The following is a 20,813-nucleotide window of genomic DNA, read 5'->3' as shown; positions in this document are numbered from 1 at the left end:
GCAACGGCCACACAGCGCCACCGCCAGGCCGTCCAGCGCCAGCGCAGCAGGCATTCCAGTCCCTTTAGCGCCCTCTGCTGGAGTCAGCGCCCTTTGTTGTTTATGCAGCTGAGCAAAGTAGGCCAGGGAATGAATTGCAGGGCTGCACTGTGGCATTCAAAGATACATAGCCATGTTAGTCTGTAGAATCAGTACCTTGTAGCACCTTTGAGACTAAGGTCCAAAACACACACTGCAGAAATATAATGACTTTGACCGCCATGGCTCTGTGCTAGGGAATCCTGGGAATTGTAGTTTTGTGAGGCATTCAGCTTTCTCTGTCAGAAAAGCTGGTGCCACAATAAACTACAGGATCCCCTAGCACTGAGCCAGGGCAGTGAAAGCGGTCTCAAACGGGATTATTTCTGCAGTGTGTGTGTTGGACCACATGGAAAGAAAGAAGTTGGCAGCATGAGCTTTCCTAGACTTTGGTCTACTTTCACAGATGCATTGGGTGGAGTGGAAGCCAGATGCAGACGTATATATACGCTTGTCCCTTCACATTCACTGGGGTTAGGGGCACAAGACCACTGTGAATATGGGGAAAATGCAAATAACAAAAACATCATGTTTTTACCTGAGAGGACATCTCTCTAGCAATCTGTAGGTCCTTCAGTGCAACTCTGTGGTCAACGTCCGACAGACACTGACCATAGGACTGCACTGGAGGAGCTACAAAGGCCTAGTAGAGTATTCTCTTTAGGAATCTCTAGGTCCTTCAGCAACTTTTAGTTAAAGCTGACCATAGAGTTGCACTGGAGGACCTAGATATTACTAGAGAGAACATATTAATCAAATCCGCAAATATCAAACCTGCAAATATAGAAGGATGAGTGTACATGCCATGGGTATGTGAGGATGTCAATTCAAATTACAAAACCTTTGTGTATGGAAATGAAATTGCAGGTCCAGTTTTAATGATGGTCATTAGTGCACAAAGGAATAGGAAACTGGTCTTTGTGCCTGGAGATGAACTGGCAGATCCAGTTTTGCAATGGGACTAGCCAGTGGTGAGGGTCCCATTGCAAAACTGGAGCTGCCAGTTCATCTCCATGCACAAAGACCAGTTCCTTAAGTCTTTGTGCACTAACAACCATTGTTAATATTGGACCTGCAACTTCATTTCCATACACAAAGGATTTGAACTGACAGCCTCACATATTGTTGCCCCCGTGGCACAGTGGTTAAAAATGCCTGTACTGCAGCCACTCACTCACAAACCATAAGGTTGTGAGTTCAATACCAACAAAATGGCTCAAGCTCGACTCAGGCTTGCATCCTTCTTAAGGAGGTTGCTAAAATGAGTATCCAAATTGTTGGGGGCAATTAGCTTACACTTTGTAAACCATTTAGGGAGTGCTTAAGTGCACTGATAAGCGGTATAGAAATGTACCTGCTATTGCTATTGCTTACATACCAATGGTGTATATACAGTATATGTGTGTGTCTGTGCCTGGCTTCCACTCAACCAAATTCACCTGAGGAAGTAGACTGAAGTCTACAAAAGCTCAAGCTGCCAATTTCTTTCTTTCAGTTAGACTCAAAGGTGCTACAAGATCTCTACATACTGATTCAACAGATTAACACGGCTATATCTTTGAATTCTGGTACTAACTGTATTTTTTTGTGGGTTTTTCAGGCTGTGGGGCCATGTTTATAGAAGAGTTTATTCCTGATGTTTCATCAGTGGCTGAGAATGCTGGCATGGAAGAGAATCAACTCATTTGAGATGTGGTGCTGGAGAAGAGTGCTGAAGATCCCATGGACAGCCAAAAAGACAAACAAATGGGTCCTAGAGCAGATTAAGCCAGAAATCTCCCTGGAGGCCAAGATGACTAAACTGAGGCTTGGAGAGGTCTCATCCAGAGAGTCATGATCAACTCAAGGCAGTTAATAACCAACATTGTACCAATTCTAATGCTCAAACCTACACGACACTAACCTGATTATAGCTTTAAACCAGGGCTAGGTAATTGGCTTTCCTGATTTTTTTGCTCTTAACTCCCATCAGGCCCTGGCCAGCGTAGATAATGATGAAGGATTATAAGAATTGCAGTCCCAAAATGTTAGGAGGGCTACAGTAGCTCTTTCCAGCTTCAAATGCTTAAGTGTCCTCCAGCACCCTGCTATTGCATGTCCTCATTGCCTTCATTGTCCTCCACCCCTTTTCGTCTTTATTATATTTCAATCCTATGTAACTTTGTGTGTGCAACCTTCAAGTTGCCTGTCGGCGTATGGTAATTCCATTAATTTCAAAGGATTTTCTTGTGCAGGAATATTCAAGAGGTGCTTTTGCTAGTTCCTTCCTCTGAAATATAGTCTGCAGCAACTGATATTTGTTGGTGGTCTTCCATCCAAGTAGTCTTCCCTCCATTTCTGCGGACTTCGAATCCACATCCTTTGCTTACTCGCGAGGGGCAAACGGAAGGACTTAAAATGGGGTGCACATCCATGGGTGCCCGGAGGGGTGCGCCACCTTTCACACCAATAGGGCTTGAATATTGGTGGATTTCTGTTTTCACAGGGGGGGTCTGGAACAGATCCCCAGTGAAAATGGAAGGGCGGCTGTACTAACAAGTGGCTCAGTTTAGCTTCCAAGATCAGGTGGCATCTGATGGCTTTAGAGAGTATTTTTATGTGGGACTAAAGGTTGTTGACTTCAGTTCAGCTTATTTCTGAACAGATAATACATAGGACTGCACAGAACTTCTTTGGCTATTCCAAAAATCCTTATTGGAGGATAGTCCCTGAATCTACCCAACACTCAATGAAATAAATGAGTGGAAGGGGACCCATGTTCCAAAATAGTGCCATCTTGCTAGTCAGGCAAATTTGGGTAGTAATGTGCACAGAAATTAACAAGGAGAGGAGTTGTTCTAATCTGCCAACATCGGGTTTAGCAGTTAGAGTTGAATGCAACTTTAATTGAGCCGCAAGGGTGAAGGAAACACCTTTAGCCATGGTAGAGAAAAATTGGCATTGATCCTTCTGCTAGTGCCAAGGAATGACAAACCCCTGTACCTGTGAAAGTGAAAAAAAGGGGCCAACACTTGAAACTGCTGCCCGCCTCCCTGTTGCTGAGTGAGGAAAGCTATGACTTTCTCCTCCAAACCTAACTGGTATTTCCGGCAGAGGCAGCAGTGGGTGGGGATAAAATGGGTCCAAGAATCAGCCACAAGATTTCCTTGATGTTTTTTGATGGGACAAATAGTAGCAATGCCAAGTTGATAAAGCAGAAGAAAGGGAATGGCAAGACACTACCTGACCTAATGACCAATATAATTCCTGTCTCATTTTTTCTGAGTTCCCCTAATAAAGGACTGCATGCTGTCTATCTGGGTGACTGTTCTGCTTTTTTTGTTGTCTACCTTCAAGTCACAGGTGACCCTAAGGTGAACCTATCCTGTGGTTTTATTGGCAAGATTTGTTCAAAGGAGGTTTGCAATTGCTTTTCCCTGAGGTTGAGAGCATGTGACTTGCCCAAGGTCAGCCAGTGGGTTTAATGGCTGAGCTGGGAATCAAACCCTAGTCTCCAGAGTCTTAATCTCCATTCCCCAAAGCCTGATCTTAGATTTTGACTTGCATTTAATTATGCTGTAGTCCATGGACTCTCATCCTAATAAAATTTATTATCTTTAAGGTGCTACAAGACACTGTGTTAAAAGTAGGTAATAAAAAACTATTTTGAAACTGGAGGGGTCATGAAAATCTAGAGCTTGGAAAAAGTTGTTTTGAAAAACCAAGTTGCTAGAGTTCCAAGGCTGAAAAGTGTAACTGCATATTTTTTTTAAACAATGCTCTGCTTTCCCATTATTCTACACTAACTAAAGCAGATATATTTAGTTAACTTTAAAAGATGTTGTAATCGTACAAGTCGGTAGCCTCTATTACGAAACAAACCTAAGTGTGGCCAGACACACCCTGTAACTATAAAATAAAGCAAGGTTACAAAGTGGAGCTGAAGTTATTCCTTGTTGTGCTATACAGTAATCTTAATATAAAATGGTTGTGCCTTGAAACATATTCAGGGATAGCTGTGTTGGCCATGAAGCAAAGTACAGCAAAATCCACAAAACAGCTATGCCTTTACTGGCCAACTAAAAGGCACAAAGTTTATTGTGCAAGCTTTCAAAACCACACTGGCTTCTTCGTCAGGCAAAGGTGTTTAGATATGGCACAGGAGATGAAAAGTGATGATAAGCAGCCTTTATTTTGTTTCAGATGTTACTATTGTCAGTTAAGACAGTCTAGAGATGGAATTCAATGCAGCCAGAGACGGCTCCCCTCTTGGCCATCTGGGGACAAGGGACAAAGCAATAAAAGACAGTAATAAAATGTCAACTCCATTAGCAACAGAAAAGTAGCTTCCATTGAGATCCAGGCTGTCCCTGGCCTGTGCAAAGCTAACTGTCCCTTTCTTAGGCAGAGAACACTGAATTTCTCAAGAAATTCATGTACTGATAACTCTGGAAAAATGTTTAGGTGCTGTATATGTAAAATTTACCAACTGTAATCCGAATGAAAGAATCTTACTTTTGTTAGAGGTAGAGACCTGAGTTAAATCCTAGTCTATTTAGCTCCCTCTTGTTAAAGTTTCCCTAGGGCCCAAACAGACAGACCAAAATAAAGCAGCTTCGGGTCACTTTGGAGGTATGCTGTTTAGATGCTGCATGTGTCCTAAGAGGCCAGAAGCCGTGCCAAAGCCATGCTCCAATCCTAAGGACCAGAACACACCTTCTGGCCTCTTAAGATGAGTGTTTCATTTAAACAGCATACCTCCAAAGTGACCCTAACCAGCTTTATTTGGGCCTGCTAGTTACAGTTATGCCTTGGTTATTGCCAAGAGAGAGAGAACTGAGTACAAGTTACACTACTGGTATCTAGTTACTTCTGGGTTCTGTCATAAGGAAGAGATAGACATAAATCCAAAAATAATCCCAAATTGAATAGATCAAGTGAAATAATGGACCTTGAATGAGTGTTCATTTACAGAATTCCCAGTGGGTTTGATTTTGTGGATTACTGTACCTCTAGTTGAGACTAAACTTTTTATCGGGGGCTGCATCTGCATTGTAGAAATAAATGCAGGTTGACATCACTTTAACTGCCATGGCTCAATGCTATGGAATTGTAGTTTTGTGAGACTTTTAGCCTTTTCTATCAGAGAGCTCTGGTGCCACAACAAAGTACAGTACAATCCCCAGAATTCCACAACACTGAGTGGTGGCAGTTAAAGTGGTGTCAACCTGCATTATTTCTGCAGTGCAGACACAGCCTGTGGGTTAAGAATTACAGAGCCTGAACAGACAGGCCAAAATAAAGCTGCTTTGGGCCACTTTAGAAGTGTGTGGTTTAAATGACATATATGCCCTAAGTAGGGTTGCCATAACCCGGCTGCAACCAGGATTTTCCCGGTTTTGACGGCCCTGGCCCCTCCCGTTCCAGGTACCGCCAAAAACCGGGACAACCCCGGTTGCAGCCGGGTTGCTGCAGCCCGCAGGGCCTCCCTGCCCTCCTCCTGCTCGGGGAGGAAGAGGAGGGCAGCGAGGCCTGGGGCGGAGGAAGCGAAGGTGGAGGCGGTGCCTCCCCGCACGCCCGCGCCACCCTCCCCGTGCCACCTTCTGCCACCACCCCGCACACCCACGCCACCCACCTCCTCCTCTGTTCCAAGCTGCGCGGCCGCGTGGAGTAAACAAAGGTGGAGGTGGTGTGCCTCCTGCGCATGGCCGCACCACCCTCCCGCCTTGGGAGGGTGTGTTCCAGGAGACACCATTTCTGGGGTCAGTTTCAAAGCGTTCCCAGAAATGGCGTCTCCTGGAACACATTGGGAACCCGATGGGAACGCCTGGCGGCAACGGCGGCATTCTGCCATGCAGTAAACTAGTGTTCTGGGCCCCATCGGGTTCCCATCATGCTCCGTGCTCACGCCTGTGAGAACACACTGGGGAACGTTTTTACCCCAGTGCGATAATCTCCATAGTACTAGGGAATCCTGGGAACTGTACTTTATTAAGACACCAGAGCTCTCTAAAAATAAAATAAATAAATTGTTTATTTCTAGCCCGCCTTTCCATGAGATCAAGGCGGGTTACAGCATCATAGAGCAACAAACGATAAATACTAGCGATACAATATAAAACAAAATCAGACATTAAAACAAGGAATTAAAAACACAGATTAAAAACCTTACAAAAACTAGCCAGGCTCAGTGTCTCACAAACACTACAGTTCCCAGAATCCTTTAGCATTGAGTCAGGGCAGTTAAAGCAGCCTCAAATTGGATTATTTCTGCAGTGTGTTTTGGACCTTTGTTATTTCTCATGTGCACATGCTTATTAGTTTATCCTAAGTACTGTTATTTTCTATATTATTATTATTATATTATATATATATATAGAATTAATATTATATTATATTAATATTATAATTATTAATATTATAATATATATATTGTAATAATTAATATTAGTATATTATATATTGCTACATATTATACACACACACACATATACACATTGTTATAAAACTACAGTTCCCATAATTCTCTAGCATTGAACTAGGGCAGTTAAAATGGTCTCAAACTGGATTATTTCTGCAGTGTGTTTTGGACCAGAGAAGGCTAAATATTTTTTTTAAAAATACGTCATGGAAAAGAAAGTAAATTAACATTTTGCAAGACAATTTTATATATATTGTATATGTATTGTATATATAGAGACAGAGAGTCTTGCAATATATATATACAGTCGGCCCTTCTTATACACGGATTTTTTATACATGGATTTAAGCATACACGGTTTGAAAATGTTCCAAAAAAGTATAAATTTACCTTGATTTTCCATTTTTTATAAGGGACACCATTTTGCTATGTCATTATACTTAATGGGACTTGAGCATACACGGATTTTGTTATACACGGGAGATCTTGGAACAAACCCCAGCGTTTAACAGGGTCCATGTATGTGTAATATCTAATATATATATATATATTGTATAATTGTATATATAGAGACAGAGAGTCTTGCAATATATATATATATATATATATATTATATAATTGTGTGTGTATATATATATTGTATATTTGTGTATATTGTACATATTATAATTATATATATATATAAAGAGAGTATATAATTGTATACATATATAGTCTTGCAATATACATATATATATAATTGTATATGTATATATATATTTAATACTTTATTGTATATTTGTATACTGTATATTGTATATTATATAATTTTATGTGTTCGTATATATATATATATATATATGTATTGTATATTGTATATTTTATATATATATAGTGTATAGTATATAGTATATAATTGTATACATAGTCTTGCAATATATATATAGAATTGTATATATATATATATATTGTATACTGTATTGTATATTTGTATATATTGTATATTATATAATTTATGTGTGTGTGTGTGTGTATATATATATACACACTGTATATTTGTGTATATTGTATATTGTGTGTGTGTGTGTGTGTGTATATACACACACTGTATATTTGTGTATATTGTATATTGTGTGTGTGAGTGTGTGTTATATATAGTGAGCCGCCTTGGGTGCCAACATGGGAGAAAGGGGGATAAAAATAAAACAAACCAACCAACAAACATCCCCCCCCCCCCATTCTTGACTTTTTCATGGCTCCTGTTGTGTGAGACCTAAAGACCACCCTCAAAAGTGGAAATGCACACCTCCATGGACTCAGGTCAGAGAGAGAGAGAACCCCAGGGGGCTCCATGGCCTGGTTAAAGCGGTATCGAAACGTGTTTACTTTCCCCGTGTAAACAGACCCTTGGAACGCCTCAGCTCCTGGGCCTTGGAGGGGGGCCTTCCCTGTCTTCCACCTCCTCCTCCTCCTGGGGGCCTGCCTTTCCTCGTCCTGCCGGGGAGCGGCACTGTTTCCCGGCGGCGAGGGAACCCAACGAGGCGCCGAGCCTTGAGAGAGAGAGCGAGAGAGCCGGGGACTGAGGGGAAGGAACCCAAGAAGGACGGCGACGGAGGAGGAAGAGACGGAGGAGAAGCCGCCAACGAGAGGGCCTTGGGCTCCTGTTCCTCCCCCGCTCCTTCTCCTTTTCCCCCGCCAAAGCCACCCCCGGAGGCCGCTCAATGCTGCACCTCCCGGAGCTGCAGGAGGTAAACCAACACGGAAAGGAGAGGCAGAGAGAGAGAGGCCCATCCTGGGCTTGGGGTCCTCCCTCATGGCGCCTCGGGAAGCAACTCAACGGAGGTCCCGAGTCAGAAAAAAGTGGGAGCGGAGGCTTCTTGGTTCTCATTTACGGATCCAGGGCCCTGCTTTCGGGCGTGGCCTCCTCCTCCGTTCCCGCGGAGGAGCCCCTCTCCCTCCGCCTGGCTTCCACCGACAGAGAGAGAGTTTTTGAGGCCTAACAGTCTCTTAGGCCTCGCCTCCTTTCGCAGTACTGTAGATAGAAGGGGCCTCGGAAGCAGCGCCAAGGGCTCCTCCTTTTCCCTCCCTTCGGTGTCTCCGTTTCCCGCCTCGAAGGGGATCATTGGAGGGGATTATATTTGGGGGGGAGAAAGGGGATCTTGGTATTTTCGTTGTGAAAGGAGGAACAGAGGCAGGGAAGGGAATAGAGGCCTGTTTTGGGAGCCATTGGTGCATCCACGTTGGAGAGATAACCCGCTTTGGTAGCGCTTTAACTCTTTGTCTGGCTCTTTGCTATGGAATTCTGGGAATTGGAGTTTGTTGTGGGGCCCAGAGCGGAGCTCCAGAGACTCCTAAGTCTCCGCTCCACAACAAACTCCAACTCCCAGAATTCCATAGCAAAGAGCCAGACACACTTCAAGTGGTGCCAAACCAGGTTATTTCTCCAATGTGGATGCAGCCCCTTTGGATTAATAATTGTGGGACCCTCTCCTCTTTCTCTCCCTCTTTCTCTTTTCTCTCTCTCTCTCTCTCATGCTGAACTTTTGTTTTTTGACCCATAGAGGCCGGTAGAGGACTGTGGAGAAGAAGAAAACTTTATCATAGCCGCCTCCACTGCCAGCCCCAGCCCCAGCAGCCCCAGGATGGACTTCCCATCCGCCCAACCAAAGCCTCCTGCCGACGGCAAAGTCATCTTCTACCCTCCCGGAGTCAAAGAGATCACGGACAAGATCAGCAACGATGAAGTGGTCAAGCGCTTGAAGGTAAAAAGATTGGTCATAAAATCATAGGGTCAGAAGGGTTGTCTGGTCCAACCCCATTCTGCCATGCAGGAACTCTCAATCAAAGCATCCCCATTGCCAGGTGGCCATCCAGCCTCTGTTTAAAGGCCTCCAAGGAAGGAGACGCCACTACACTCTGAGCTGTATACAAACAGCCCTTGCTGTCAGGAAGTTCCTCCTAATGTGGAGCTGGAATCTCTTTTCCTGCAGCTTGCATACATTGCTCCAGGTCCTAAGTCTCTGGAGCAGCAGAAAACAAGCTTGCTCCCTCCTCAATATGACATCCCTTCAAGTATTTAAACAGGGCTATCATATCACCTCTTAACCTTCTTTTCTCCAGGCTAAATATCCCCAGCTCCCTAAGTCAGGTTATTTGCAGTTTTGATTAATATATCCTCTCTGGGGCTGGGGCATCTGCACTGGAGAAATAACCTGATTTGATGCTGCTTTAACCACCGCAGCACAAGGCTCTGGGATTCTGTGAATGGTAGTTTGTCGTGGGCACAGTGTGGGGAATCTCTAAGTCAGTGGTTCCCCCAAACTGTGCTCTTTAAGGGATTTTGGACTTCAGCTCCCAGAATCCCAGACTATTGGCCAATGTGGCTGAGGCTTCTGGGAGCTGGAGTCCAAAATCTCTTAAAGGGCACAGTTTGGGGACCACTGCTATAGGCCCTCCAGTGCCACTCTGCCAGAAGTTGACCATAGAGTTGTGCTGGAGAACCTCGGAGGTTCCCAGAGAAAACATTTCTTTAGACATTTGTAGCTCCTCCAGCATGATTCTGTGATCAACTTCTGGCAGATACTGACCATAGAGTTGCACTCTAGAGATTCCTAGGGAGGTGTTCTCTTCAGTAAAAAGAATAGTGTTTAGTTATTTGAGGTTTTTCCACATTCACAGTTGCCCTTTGCCCCTAACCCCAGCGAATGTGGTGGGACCACTGTAATCTATCAACAGTTGGCCCTCTCTTTGTATCCATGGATTCAACCATCCATGGCTTGAAAATATTCCCCAAAAATATCATTTCACTCTGTCACTACCTTTGATGGGACTTGAGCATCCATGTATTTTGGCCCTGGAACATTATCCTGAGCATTTGCAGTGCACCTTTTTGATTGCATCTTGGGAAAACATTCAGGAAGGAGGAGAGAGGATTTTTGTTCCACTAGGAAAATTAAAAATGGATTGAGAAGGGGGAAAAGTCTAGGTCTTGTAAACAGGCCATGGTGGCCTGTAACATATACCCCAGTGGGTATCAAAGGCCCCCTGAATTTATTGCCTCTTTCTGGTTTTCATCCTATGATGATGATGATGATTAGTTTAGAGCAAGGGGAAGGTTTTATAAAGGTTTTACAATGTTTGTGAAGGAGAGATTTGGTATTACTTTTTATCCTGAGGATGTGAAGGGTTTTTATTTTACAGTGACAGTTCATACTGTAGTGTTTCTTTAATGCCGAGATGTGTTTGGAGAGCTGGTCCAAAGTGTTTGAGGTACCTTGCATTATGATTTTTGAGCTCAGTAGAAATTATCCATAGAGTGTACATGACAGGTGAAGCTGTGTATATGTACTGTATTAAGATTACTTAATATACGTTACACATTCTGATAGTGCTAGTATTTTGAGGGAAATAGCACGGTTCATGTTTTTGTTGGCAAACCGTCATGTAAAATTATTTGTTAATATAAAGTAGTAATTTTATCAGATGATGGTAGCACAGAAGTTGAGAAATACTTTATATGGATATCCTTGCATCTAATGGTGTAATTGCTAAATGTATGAGCTTTGAAACAGTATTCAGGGCTCCACATATAAAAAGTCCTTCTAGCAAACTTTGGGGTGGCAGACACCTCCTTCTAGAGCAGAGGTTGGCCCTTCCAATATTGTTGGCCTGTCTCCCATCATCCAGCATGGCCAGTGATAAGGAATGGTGGAAGTTGCAGGAACATTGCATTATTCTGTGGTTTTAGGGTAGGAGAAGAGAGCAAAGTAATGTATTCCAAGTCTGCACTGCATTGAGAAGCTTGGATGGTCTGCCACCAAATGCCAGTAAGGCAGCAGTTTTCTGGTTGCTGTGGTAACTAAGGAACATTCAAGTGGTCCCCAAAGCTCAAATAAGGAAAAACGAGTAGGATTGGTTACCAAGACAGCTGGACAGACTCCTTTAAGCCAATTGGTGCCTTGAGAAAGAGATATTGTTTGGCTATTATCCTGAACATTTGAGGTGCACCTTTTGGACTCTGTATCTTGCGCAAATGTTCAGGAAGGAAGAGAGAGCATTTTTGTTCCACTGGGAACATTAAAAATGGATTGAGAGAGAAAAGATCTAGTTCTTGCAAATAGTCTGTTTGTGGCCAGTAGTCTGATTAGGGATTTGACAGCAGCCCAGGAGTGTCTTAGGTGCGGCCGTGTAGATCAGTATGAACAGAACTCTTCTGTTGTTGCTTTTGTGTGAGAAAACCCCCAAGATATTTCAAACTATCACTTTCCATACCATCGTACAGGATGTGCCACACTCTTTGCAACTCTTTTTGACTCTATACTTTGAGATGTTTTAACATCATGTTACCAAACAAACTGTCCTAAGATATACTGAGGCCTTTCTACAACAAGTCGAGTCTCCCTTAGTTGGAATTCCAAAATTCGAAATACTCCAAAAACAAAACCTTTTTTATGGATGGCTGAGAAAGTGACACTTTTGCTTTCTGACTGTTCAGCGTAAACAAACTTTGTTCCATGTACAAAATTATTAAAAAATACTGTATAAAATTATCTTCAGGCAAAGTGTATATGAAACATAAATGAATTTTATGTTTAGGCTTGGGTCCCATCTCCAAAGAAATCTCATTATGGGTGTATATCCAAATGCAGGTATTCCAAAATCTAAAACACCTTTTGGCCCCAAGCAGTTTGGATAAGGGAAACTCAACCTGTACTTACACAGGACATTACCTGTGGTACTTATACTATTTATATATCAGTTTGTGTTTGAGTGAGTCTGAATAAATGTATTTCAACAAAGAAAATGTATTTGCCGTTCTTCACTGTTCTGTGAATAAACGTTCAGTTGAGTATGCAAAGCCAGGGCACAGAGACCTGTAGCTGGGTTTATGTTTATAATGCAGGGAATGGCTATCATATTATCTGCTGTTGAACTGTTAATTTTTTGTTAGTTTAATTTGATAGCATTGCTATATTTGTATGTCTCTAGGAAGTGACTCTGAAATTTCCTCTTGTATCGTACTGCCAGCTTGATCCTCTTCCATCTTACTAATAGTTTGCGGTATTCTTGTGTGTTTTATTTCCATTCAAACAATCCACAGGCAAATCAGCTTTCTCATACTGTTAGCAGTTCTAGGCCTTTTTCTTTTCTTTCTACCCCCCGGACCTCTGGCTCTATTTCCCGTACTCAGTAAGAGTTTGAGACTTGATCCTTATATGTCCAGGTTCAAATAATAAACCATGGTTTGCAATGCAAAAGAGCAATGGAGAGCCTGCAGCTCACATCTCTACCATTGCCTCTCCTTTGTGCGCAAGAGGAGACTGAAAAGTTCAAATTCTGTATTAAAACTAGCGTGGACAGCTGTGATTTACCAAGTTAATTGCCCTCACTTGGGAGCCCCAAAATATCTTGGTTGAAGGCAGAATTGGTAAAACCTAACGTTTATAATTCCTTTATAGTGTTTTTGTTGGGAAATGGTAGTGTTCAGGGCAGCAATGAAGTAGCCTGAAGGACTGAAATTATGTACTGGTCTCTGAATTCGGTCATTTCTAGCAGAGCAAAGGAGGACAACTTGTTGGACTACAAACAAGTAGGCCATCTTTATCTGTCGGTTATGCTGGTTAGGATAGGAGTGTCAGTGCAATGACATCCAGAGGGACATGGATTATTCTCCCCTGCTGCATGACCTGATCTGTTTCTCTTCTTAAAATCCCAAAGGGGCTTGTTGGCTAGGGATATAATTTGTCATATTAGAAGATGAGCAGTTCAGTAGTGCTCCTCATAGATTTTATTAGGTCTTATGTTGTTAGACAATGTTGAAATCTGGGATGGTTGCAAAGGTTGGTCCCAAGTTTGTATCTGTTCACTATGTTTATGTCATGTGGCTGTTGCTGATGAATAGTTGCAGACTGTAGGGGTCATAGAGTTTTTTTTACAGGGTGATTTTTACTTGTCCGTTATTTTGTTATACAGTATATCTAAAATGAATGTGATATACCCAGGCTGAGATGTTAAGGTGATAGTTGGAATTCAGGTGGAATTTCTCATGGTTCTCCTTGGATCATATAATGCTTTCATTATGCTTCAGAGGAAAGGCCTTTAGGAATAGGAGATGAGGAAGCATTGCTCTAAGTCTGTCATGAATGGCTTGCTGTGGAACTATGTAGATACCTGTGACTTGTGTCATTTTCTTTAGAGGGGCTGTTTCGATTAAAAGGCAGTGTTGCTGTAAGAAAGTAAAAAAGCTACTGCTGCTGCAGGGATAATTTTTTTTAAGTAGAGTAAAAGGTGGAGGGGGGGAGAGGAAGGTGTCATTGCTGTTATTATAAGCATGTGGCACATACATCATGCCCCTTAGTTCTTTAGAGATGAACAGTTGGGGAAATAGTTTCATAGGTATTTAATTCAGCCCAGGTGAAGATAACATGGCAAAGCCTGTTGGCCAGATAGGCAGTAATATTATGAGGGATAATTATTTGCAATGGGTTATAGTTAATTTTGTAGGGAATGTTAGTGTATCTCCTAATATAACAAGCTGCAACATACTTATGAGCGTCTACAATGTTACCAAGAGAGTGGTCTTAGTTAAAGGGCACTGTCATATCTTGCTCAGGAAGTCAGCTTTGCCTTGCAAGTAAGTTTTGGTTCTGATGGCATGAGATGGAATCCAGAGAGTCAGATACCCTGTAGTCTCAGCAGTTCCTACTATCAGCATCTTTCAGTAGGGAATGGGAACAAGAGCTAAGTTGACTTTGTTCATGCAGTGTATTGTGTCTACCTAGTGATATTGCCCCCTCCACATTAATTTCTTCCTGCTTCTCCTCTAACCTCAAGATCTGCTGCCTTTTTAAAATCTTCTTTTGTCTTTGGGGAAGAAGATAGCATGAAGGAAGAGAGAATGCTCCCATAGAGTTTAGGGATACAATTTGTCCTCTGTAGAGATAAGTATCCAAAGTGTTTTTTGGTCTCCTGCAGTGTTCCTTTCCCATTGCTTGGGAGAGCCAACAGAATATGGGGTCACCACTCTTTTCTTTACTTCTTAAGTAACAGAAGTAAAGTAGTAGAAATTGTTTTTCAGTCTCTTCAGTTTGGCCTCCTTTTATCATTGCCTGCATGAGAAGTAGGGATGAGTGAAGAAGGGGGTTAAGGGGCAGGCAGAGCATTTAGCTTGCAGAGTGAAAGGGGAAAGTACTCCAATCTTACTTTATGCATCTTGGGAAGTATAGATGGGCTGGCTGAGCATAAGGTGACTAAGAATGCATCTACATTGTAGAAATAATACAATTTAGAAATAATACAATTTAATACCACTTTATGTGCTACAGCTCCATCCTATGGAATCTTGGAAGATGTAGTTTTACAAGATTTTTAGCCTTCTCTGCTGAAGAGTATTGGTGCCTCTGAAAGCTAAAAATCGCAGGTTTCTGTAGGATGGAGCCATGGTAGTTAAAGAGGTGTCAAACTGCATTATTTCTACAGTAAAGATGCACCCTGAGGCTCCAGGACACCTGCCAAATGTCTTGCAACTCAAGCCCTTTCCTGCATTCTCTTACTTTGAGATTCTGTCATGTGGATGATCCTTCTCTGGAATGAAAGCAAATAGTTTTTCACCGCAGATAAAACTAGCACTCTATGGCTGCCTTTGTTGCTTCATTTCATTTTCCCACCCTCTCCCTCCTTCTTTACCTTCTTTGCCTTACACTGAGGATGCTTTAGATCTTAGTAGCAACAGTTCAGTGGGAACACAGTGAAATCTAAGTAGAAATCATTAATTCATGGAATTAGTCTTTTAGTGCATTGAGAGAAGAGTGCAGTATTGCTTTTCTCTATTATTCCATAGGACGAAAGAACATCCATTGTGTGATGAGCAGAAGTTTGAAATTAATGTAGTTAAACTTATATCCCCCCCATGTAGTATTCAGACCATTCTGAAAGTGAAATATTTATCTTACACTTGAATCAGGTTATTGTCAAAATTATTCAAAAGTGAGGGACATGTCTTCTGCACATGATCAAAGACAATCTTCTGTATTGTTACTTTGCATATTCCAGGTTTAGTCCTCCTTCACTTACTTCTGTGCCAGTTGATTCTGAAGGAAGTACAGTATAGAAAAAATACTTTTTCCTAGCAGGAGAGATAAGATGTGAGACACGGAATGTGTAGTTTTAAAAGGCAGCAAGAAGTATAATGCTAAAAGCCATCAAGTACAAGTTTGTGCCTTTGTTAATCAAAGCCTCACAACAGTAGCAAGGAGAAGTAGAGTATCAGATGACAATGAAGTGATGAGGAAGTAGAGAATTAGGTAAAGTGGAAATTGTAAGTACAGTTGGCTCTGCACATTTGTGGCTTTGACTTTTGTGGATTTGGTTATTTGCAGTTTTGTTTAATATGTTCTCTCTAGAAATCTCTAGGTCCTCCAGCGCAACTCTACCAGAAGTTGACCATAGAGTTGTGCTGGAGAACCTAAATGTTCCTAGAGAAAAACACTTCTCTGGGCATTTGTAGGTCCTCCAGCATGATTATATGATCAACTTCTGTCAGATACTGACCATAGAGTTGCACTGGAGGACCTGGAGATTCCTAGAAAGGTGTTCTCTCAGATAAAAAGAACAATGTTTTTTTCAACATTCATGTTGGTCCTTCACCCCTAACCCCAGCAAATGTGGAGGGACCACTGTATATGTATGAGAGACATGATTGAAGAATAGTTTATAAGGCATAGACCAGGAGCATTACTATTAAGAATGCAGTTGCAGAAAAAGTTATGCACTGTAAAGGAGGTAACATGGCTTGGAGGTGGTGAATCTGGGATGCCTACAATGTTTAGACATATGCACATATATATGGCAAAGAAATAAAAACAAGGAGCATCCCCTGTTCCAGACTGTAGTTAAAAGGGTTCCAAGATATAAAAATGTTGAGGACCATTGCAGCATGATACCTAGGGACTAACTGCTATTATAGTATTGATAGGACGTATCTCCATCTCTACTCCTGAGAATAGTGGTAGTAAATGTAGGTGACCAGTAGCTTGTAAAAGTACTTAGACTTTTTCAAAATCTTGGAGCTTAATTTTATTTTCCAGTTAATGCAATCCTTTATTTAACAGCAGTTTCTGTTGGCCCCAGATCAGTTGCGCAATGGTTCATTTCAGAACTCTGTGGCCCAATTAATGGTGGCTTGGATGGTAAATGTTTATGACTTCGAAATATTCAGAGTTTTCTATAGCAATGACTATAGCTTATTAAAGTTTCATAGTTCACTATAGTTTTTTAAATTGTAGTTTACTGTAAGCCTTCAGCAGCAGAATGCTTGAAAACTAATGTGTACAATTCATGTATTTAAACACAAATTATAGAGTATTGCTTACTGGGAGACTCACTAAACTGGTATAAATTTATAAGTGTAATCATGTTCACCTGTTGCAGGGGGAAAAAAACAAGACTGAGAGACAATGAACGTGTACATGGTCTCTTGTACTCTCAAGTAGGCGAGCAGTTGAAGGAGTAGCATGCTGTTGATAAAGTTGTATAGAAAAAGTTTGACCTCTAATCTCAGTTTTTAAATTTATTGGCACATTGTACACCAACTTTGTGGGTGCCAAGCATGCATTAGATCTAGTTCTTCTGCAGTCTGGGGATATTCTGCAATCTGGGGACTAGAAGTTGTCCATACATGGTAATGTACTTGAAAATTTAACCTGTCAGCGTTGGAAAGGTGCAAAGTTCCCAGTATTTCTGTTCCTTTGTGGTGGTCTTGTTCAGTTTCCCAGACTTTGTCCATTGCTTTCTTTGAAATCAGCAGAGTCCTATTGGAGAGTGTTATTGTATTTAATAACAGCATCTAGAACAATAATAGCTAAAAATGGAAAAATGAAGAACCCTTGACTCTAGAAGAATGGACATTTAAAATACAGGAATTAAGAGAAATGGACAGACTAACGTATCTTATTAATAATAAACCTAAAGACAAATTAGAAGAAGAATGGCTCCCAATTCTGCAATTGGAACTAGGAAAGAATTATTGGAATATTAAAATGATCAATAATATCAAGTTATGGTATAACTTATAGGGAAGGTCAGGACTATACAACATCTAAAACTAGAAAAAGGAGGAGAGTTCAGAATGGAAGCAGGGGGAGGGTGGTACAAATGTTAGAATATGATCATTTTAAGGATGGTAAGATATTAAGCAGAATGAAGGAGCCTTGAATTCAGTGAAGAGCATTACATACTAAAATATTTGGAAGATAGATGAGAAAGACATGCATATTCAACATGATGTTATGATATATTACAGTATATGTTATTGTTGCAACAAAGTGCCTTTCAATGTGTCAAGGGTACTGATTTTTATATTTCCACCATTTTCGGGGGAGGGAGCAGACACTGCCTCTCTTCCCCTCTATGGCTTCAAAATTTCTAGGTTTTCACATCTCTAGGACTAAGGCTTACTTTGTCATTTAAAAATTGGTTACCCCAGTTATCCATTGTATGTGGTTTTTTTTTGTTATACTTGCCTTTGATATCAATATTAGTTCATTATCTTCTTGTCTTGAAAAACATTTAAAACAGAGGGAGATGTAGTGTACATAGAGATTTCACCAAACCAGGAGTTCTCTTCTGCTCAATGGCTGTTTACCCAACTTCTCTGTAACTTATTTACCAAGTTTCCTTTAGACCAGCTTCAATATTTGAAATAATTTAAGAAAATAGACCCTGTGGATTAAGATGTGGCAAGGTTCAGCCATTGTTCTCATGCTTATGTAGGTGATAAAAAATAGATTTCCAAGCACCCTTTATACATGGAGAAATACATGGCCATTGAAACATGGCAACGGTATTATGTTTTGCTGGATTATTAATTGCAAATGCGGCCTGTAGTAAAAGGTTGCAGTATGGAGAATGACTGCTCTATGGTCTATCCAATCAGCTATAGTTGGTTCATGAATACACAAATCTTTTCTTTCCTCCTCGGCTTTGTACCAAAGGTAGCCAGTATTTTGTGTCCATGGAACATGCTCAGTACTCTGTTTTGATAGGAGTGCCCCTTTTGCTTTTTCTGAATTTATTGCAGATACCAAGATTATTTTGAGTTTGCTGATTCCTCCCTTTTCTCAAGTGGTGCTTTATACGTAAGGATTGGCATTTAGAGTACTGAGTTCACAGATTACAGTTGTCCATATTCGCTAGGGTTAGGGGAACAAGACCCCCGTGAATATGGGGTCTTTCCTTGACTCTTGACTGCTTTGCCCCTGTCTCTGTACGCACTTCTTCCTCTAAGACCAAGCCTCAGCCCTGGCTCCCCCTCATTAAGTTTCTCCGGTCGTGTTCTAGAGCGGCCGAACGTCTTTGGAGAAAGTCCAAACAGTGGGCTGACTTTATCCACTTCAAATTTGTTCTTTCATCCTTCTCATGCACCCTCTCTATGGCAAAACAAAATTATTACAAATCATTGATCTCTGCCAATGAGAGGCGCCCGCAGCGTCTGTTCTCCACCTTCAACACTTTGCTTAAACCTCCCTCTCCTCCTGTCTCTTCATCATTCTCTCCTAATGACTTTGCTAATTATTTCATCTCAAAGATTACTGCTATTCGCTCTGAGATAGTCCATCCTGATTCTTCTTCTGCTCATAATCTTCTATCGCCCTCACCTAACAAATTTTCTGTGTTTCCCCCTGCTTCTTTGGATGAACTCGCTATACTTCTGAACTCTTCCAAATCTGCAACTTGCTCTCTTGACCCAATTCCTACTCGTCTTCTAACCTCTACAGCTCCTTCTTTTCTGCCCTTGCTTCTCCATATCTTCAATCTCTCTCTACAGGCTCCTTCCCGTCGGACTTCAAACATGCTCTCATTTCCCCAATTCTGAAAAAAACCTTTTCTTGACCTCTCCTCTTTGTCTAGCTATCGTCCTATTTCTCTTCTTCCCTTTCTTTCTAAAGTTTTGGAACGGGTTGTTTATTCTCACTATCTTAAGTTTCTTGAAGCCAACTCCATCCTCGATCCCTTTCAGTCTGGTTTCCGCCGAAGGCATTCTACAGAGACAGCTCTCACTAAGATCTCGAATGACCTTTTACAGGCCAAGGCTAATGGCCTCTACTCTGTTCTCATCCTTCTTGATCTGTCTGCAGCCTTTGACACCGTTGATCACTGTCTTCTAGTTGATATACTTTCTGACCTTGGGTTCTCAGACTCCGTTCTCGACTGGTTTAGATCTTATTTGTCTGGCAAATCTTTTGCAGTGGTCACAGGTGGTCAGACTTCATCCTCTGTTCCCTTATCTATTGGAGTTTCCCGGGCTCTGTTCTGGGTCCCCTTCTGTTTTCTCTCTACACACTGTCCTTAGGTAAACTCATTAGCTCTTTTGGTTTTTCCTACCATCTGTATGCTGATGACACCCAGTTGTATCTTTCCACCCCCGACCTTTCTCCAAGGCTTGAACAGCAAGTTTCGTCTTGCCTCACAGCTGTCTCGCAGTGGATGCGCCATCGGCGTTTGAAGCTCAACATGTCCAAGACAGAGCTTCTTGTCTTTCCTCCTAAGTCCACCCTTCAACACTCCTTTTCTGTCTCTGTGGACAACATTTCTATTCAACCAGTCCAGCAAGCCCACAGTCTTGGTTTTATCTTTGATTCTTCTCTGTCGTGTATCCCTCAGATCCAGACCACAGCTAAGGCTTATAGATTCTTTTTGTACAATATTGCTAAAATCCGACCTTATCTTTCCGCCTCTACTACCAAGATCCTGGTTCATGCCCTAGTGGTCTCACAACTGGATTACTGTAACGTCCTCCTGGCTGGGCTTCCTCTTTCTCACCTCCGTACTTTAATCTCTGTCCAGCATTCAGCTGCACGTATTATCACATCCGCCCACCGCTCTGATCACATCTCTCCTGTGTTGGCATCCCTTCACTGGCTCCCCCTCCCTTTCCGTATTCAGTATAAGCTCCTCCTCTCAACGTTTAAAGCCCTCCGTGGGCTGGCCCCTCCTTACTTATCAGACCTTCTTTCTCCTCACCTTCCCACCAGGGCCCTCCGTTCTGGTAGTCAAGGTCTGCTGTCCCAGCCCAGGATTGCCTCTGCCCCATCTCGGATTCACCCCTTTTCACTCACTGCCCCTCACTCCTGGAACCTTCTTCCCCCACCAACAAGAGCCATCACTTCTTTAACCAGCTTCAAAACAGAGCTGAAGACCATCTTGTTCAGAGAAGCGTTCCCAGGCGTTGCATAATTGTCACTTGCTATTTGATGCTCTTTTGTTGTCTGTTTATTGAATCATTTCCTGTATTGCTATGTATTTTATATGTGTTATCCTACTAGAAAGGCCCCTTCCCCACCACCACTCCCTTCTCCTT

At 41.9% G+C, this 20,813-nt stretch overlaps 1 protein-coding gene across 4 annotated transcripts in view; it reads left to right on the top strand.

Annotated features, from left to right (window-relative positions):
- The first annotated feature begins 7,970 nt into the window (after window positions 1-7,970).
- Window positions 7,971-20,813, top strand: part of PDS5A (PDS5 cohesin associated factor A) — a 64,034-nt gene continuing 51,191 nt past the window's right edge. For 2 of the 4 annotated variants that reach the window (XM_042467677.1, XM_042467678.1), the window contains exons 1-2: window positions 7,975-8,205; window positions 9,019-9,219. In XM_042467677.1, the coding sequence (XP_042323611.1) occupies window positions 8,179-8,205; window positions 9,019-9,219 (228 nt within the window). In that variant the 5' untranslated portion in view covers window positions 7,975-8,178. Of the gene's footprint in view, window positions 8,206-9,018; window positions 9,220-20,813 lie in introns of all 4 variants that reach the window. The other 2 variants (XM_042467680.1, XM_042467676.1) reach the window with 2 other exon arrangements.

This window comes from Sceloporus undulatus, chromosome 5, assembly GCF_019175285.1.
Source record: "Sceloporus undulatus isolate JIND9_A2432 ecotype Alabama chromosome 5, SceUnd_v1.1, whole genome shotgun sequence".
Classification (NCBI taxonomy): Eukaryota; Metazoa; Chordata; class Lepidosauria; order Squamata; family Phrynosomatidae; genus Sceloporus; species Sceloporus undulatus.
The sequence above is the reverse complement of the archived record's forward strand: the minus strand, read 5'-3'. Positions and strand labels throughout refer to the sequence as shown.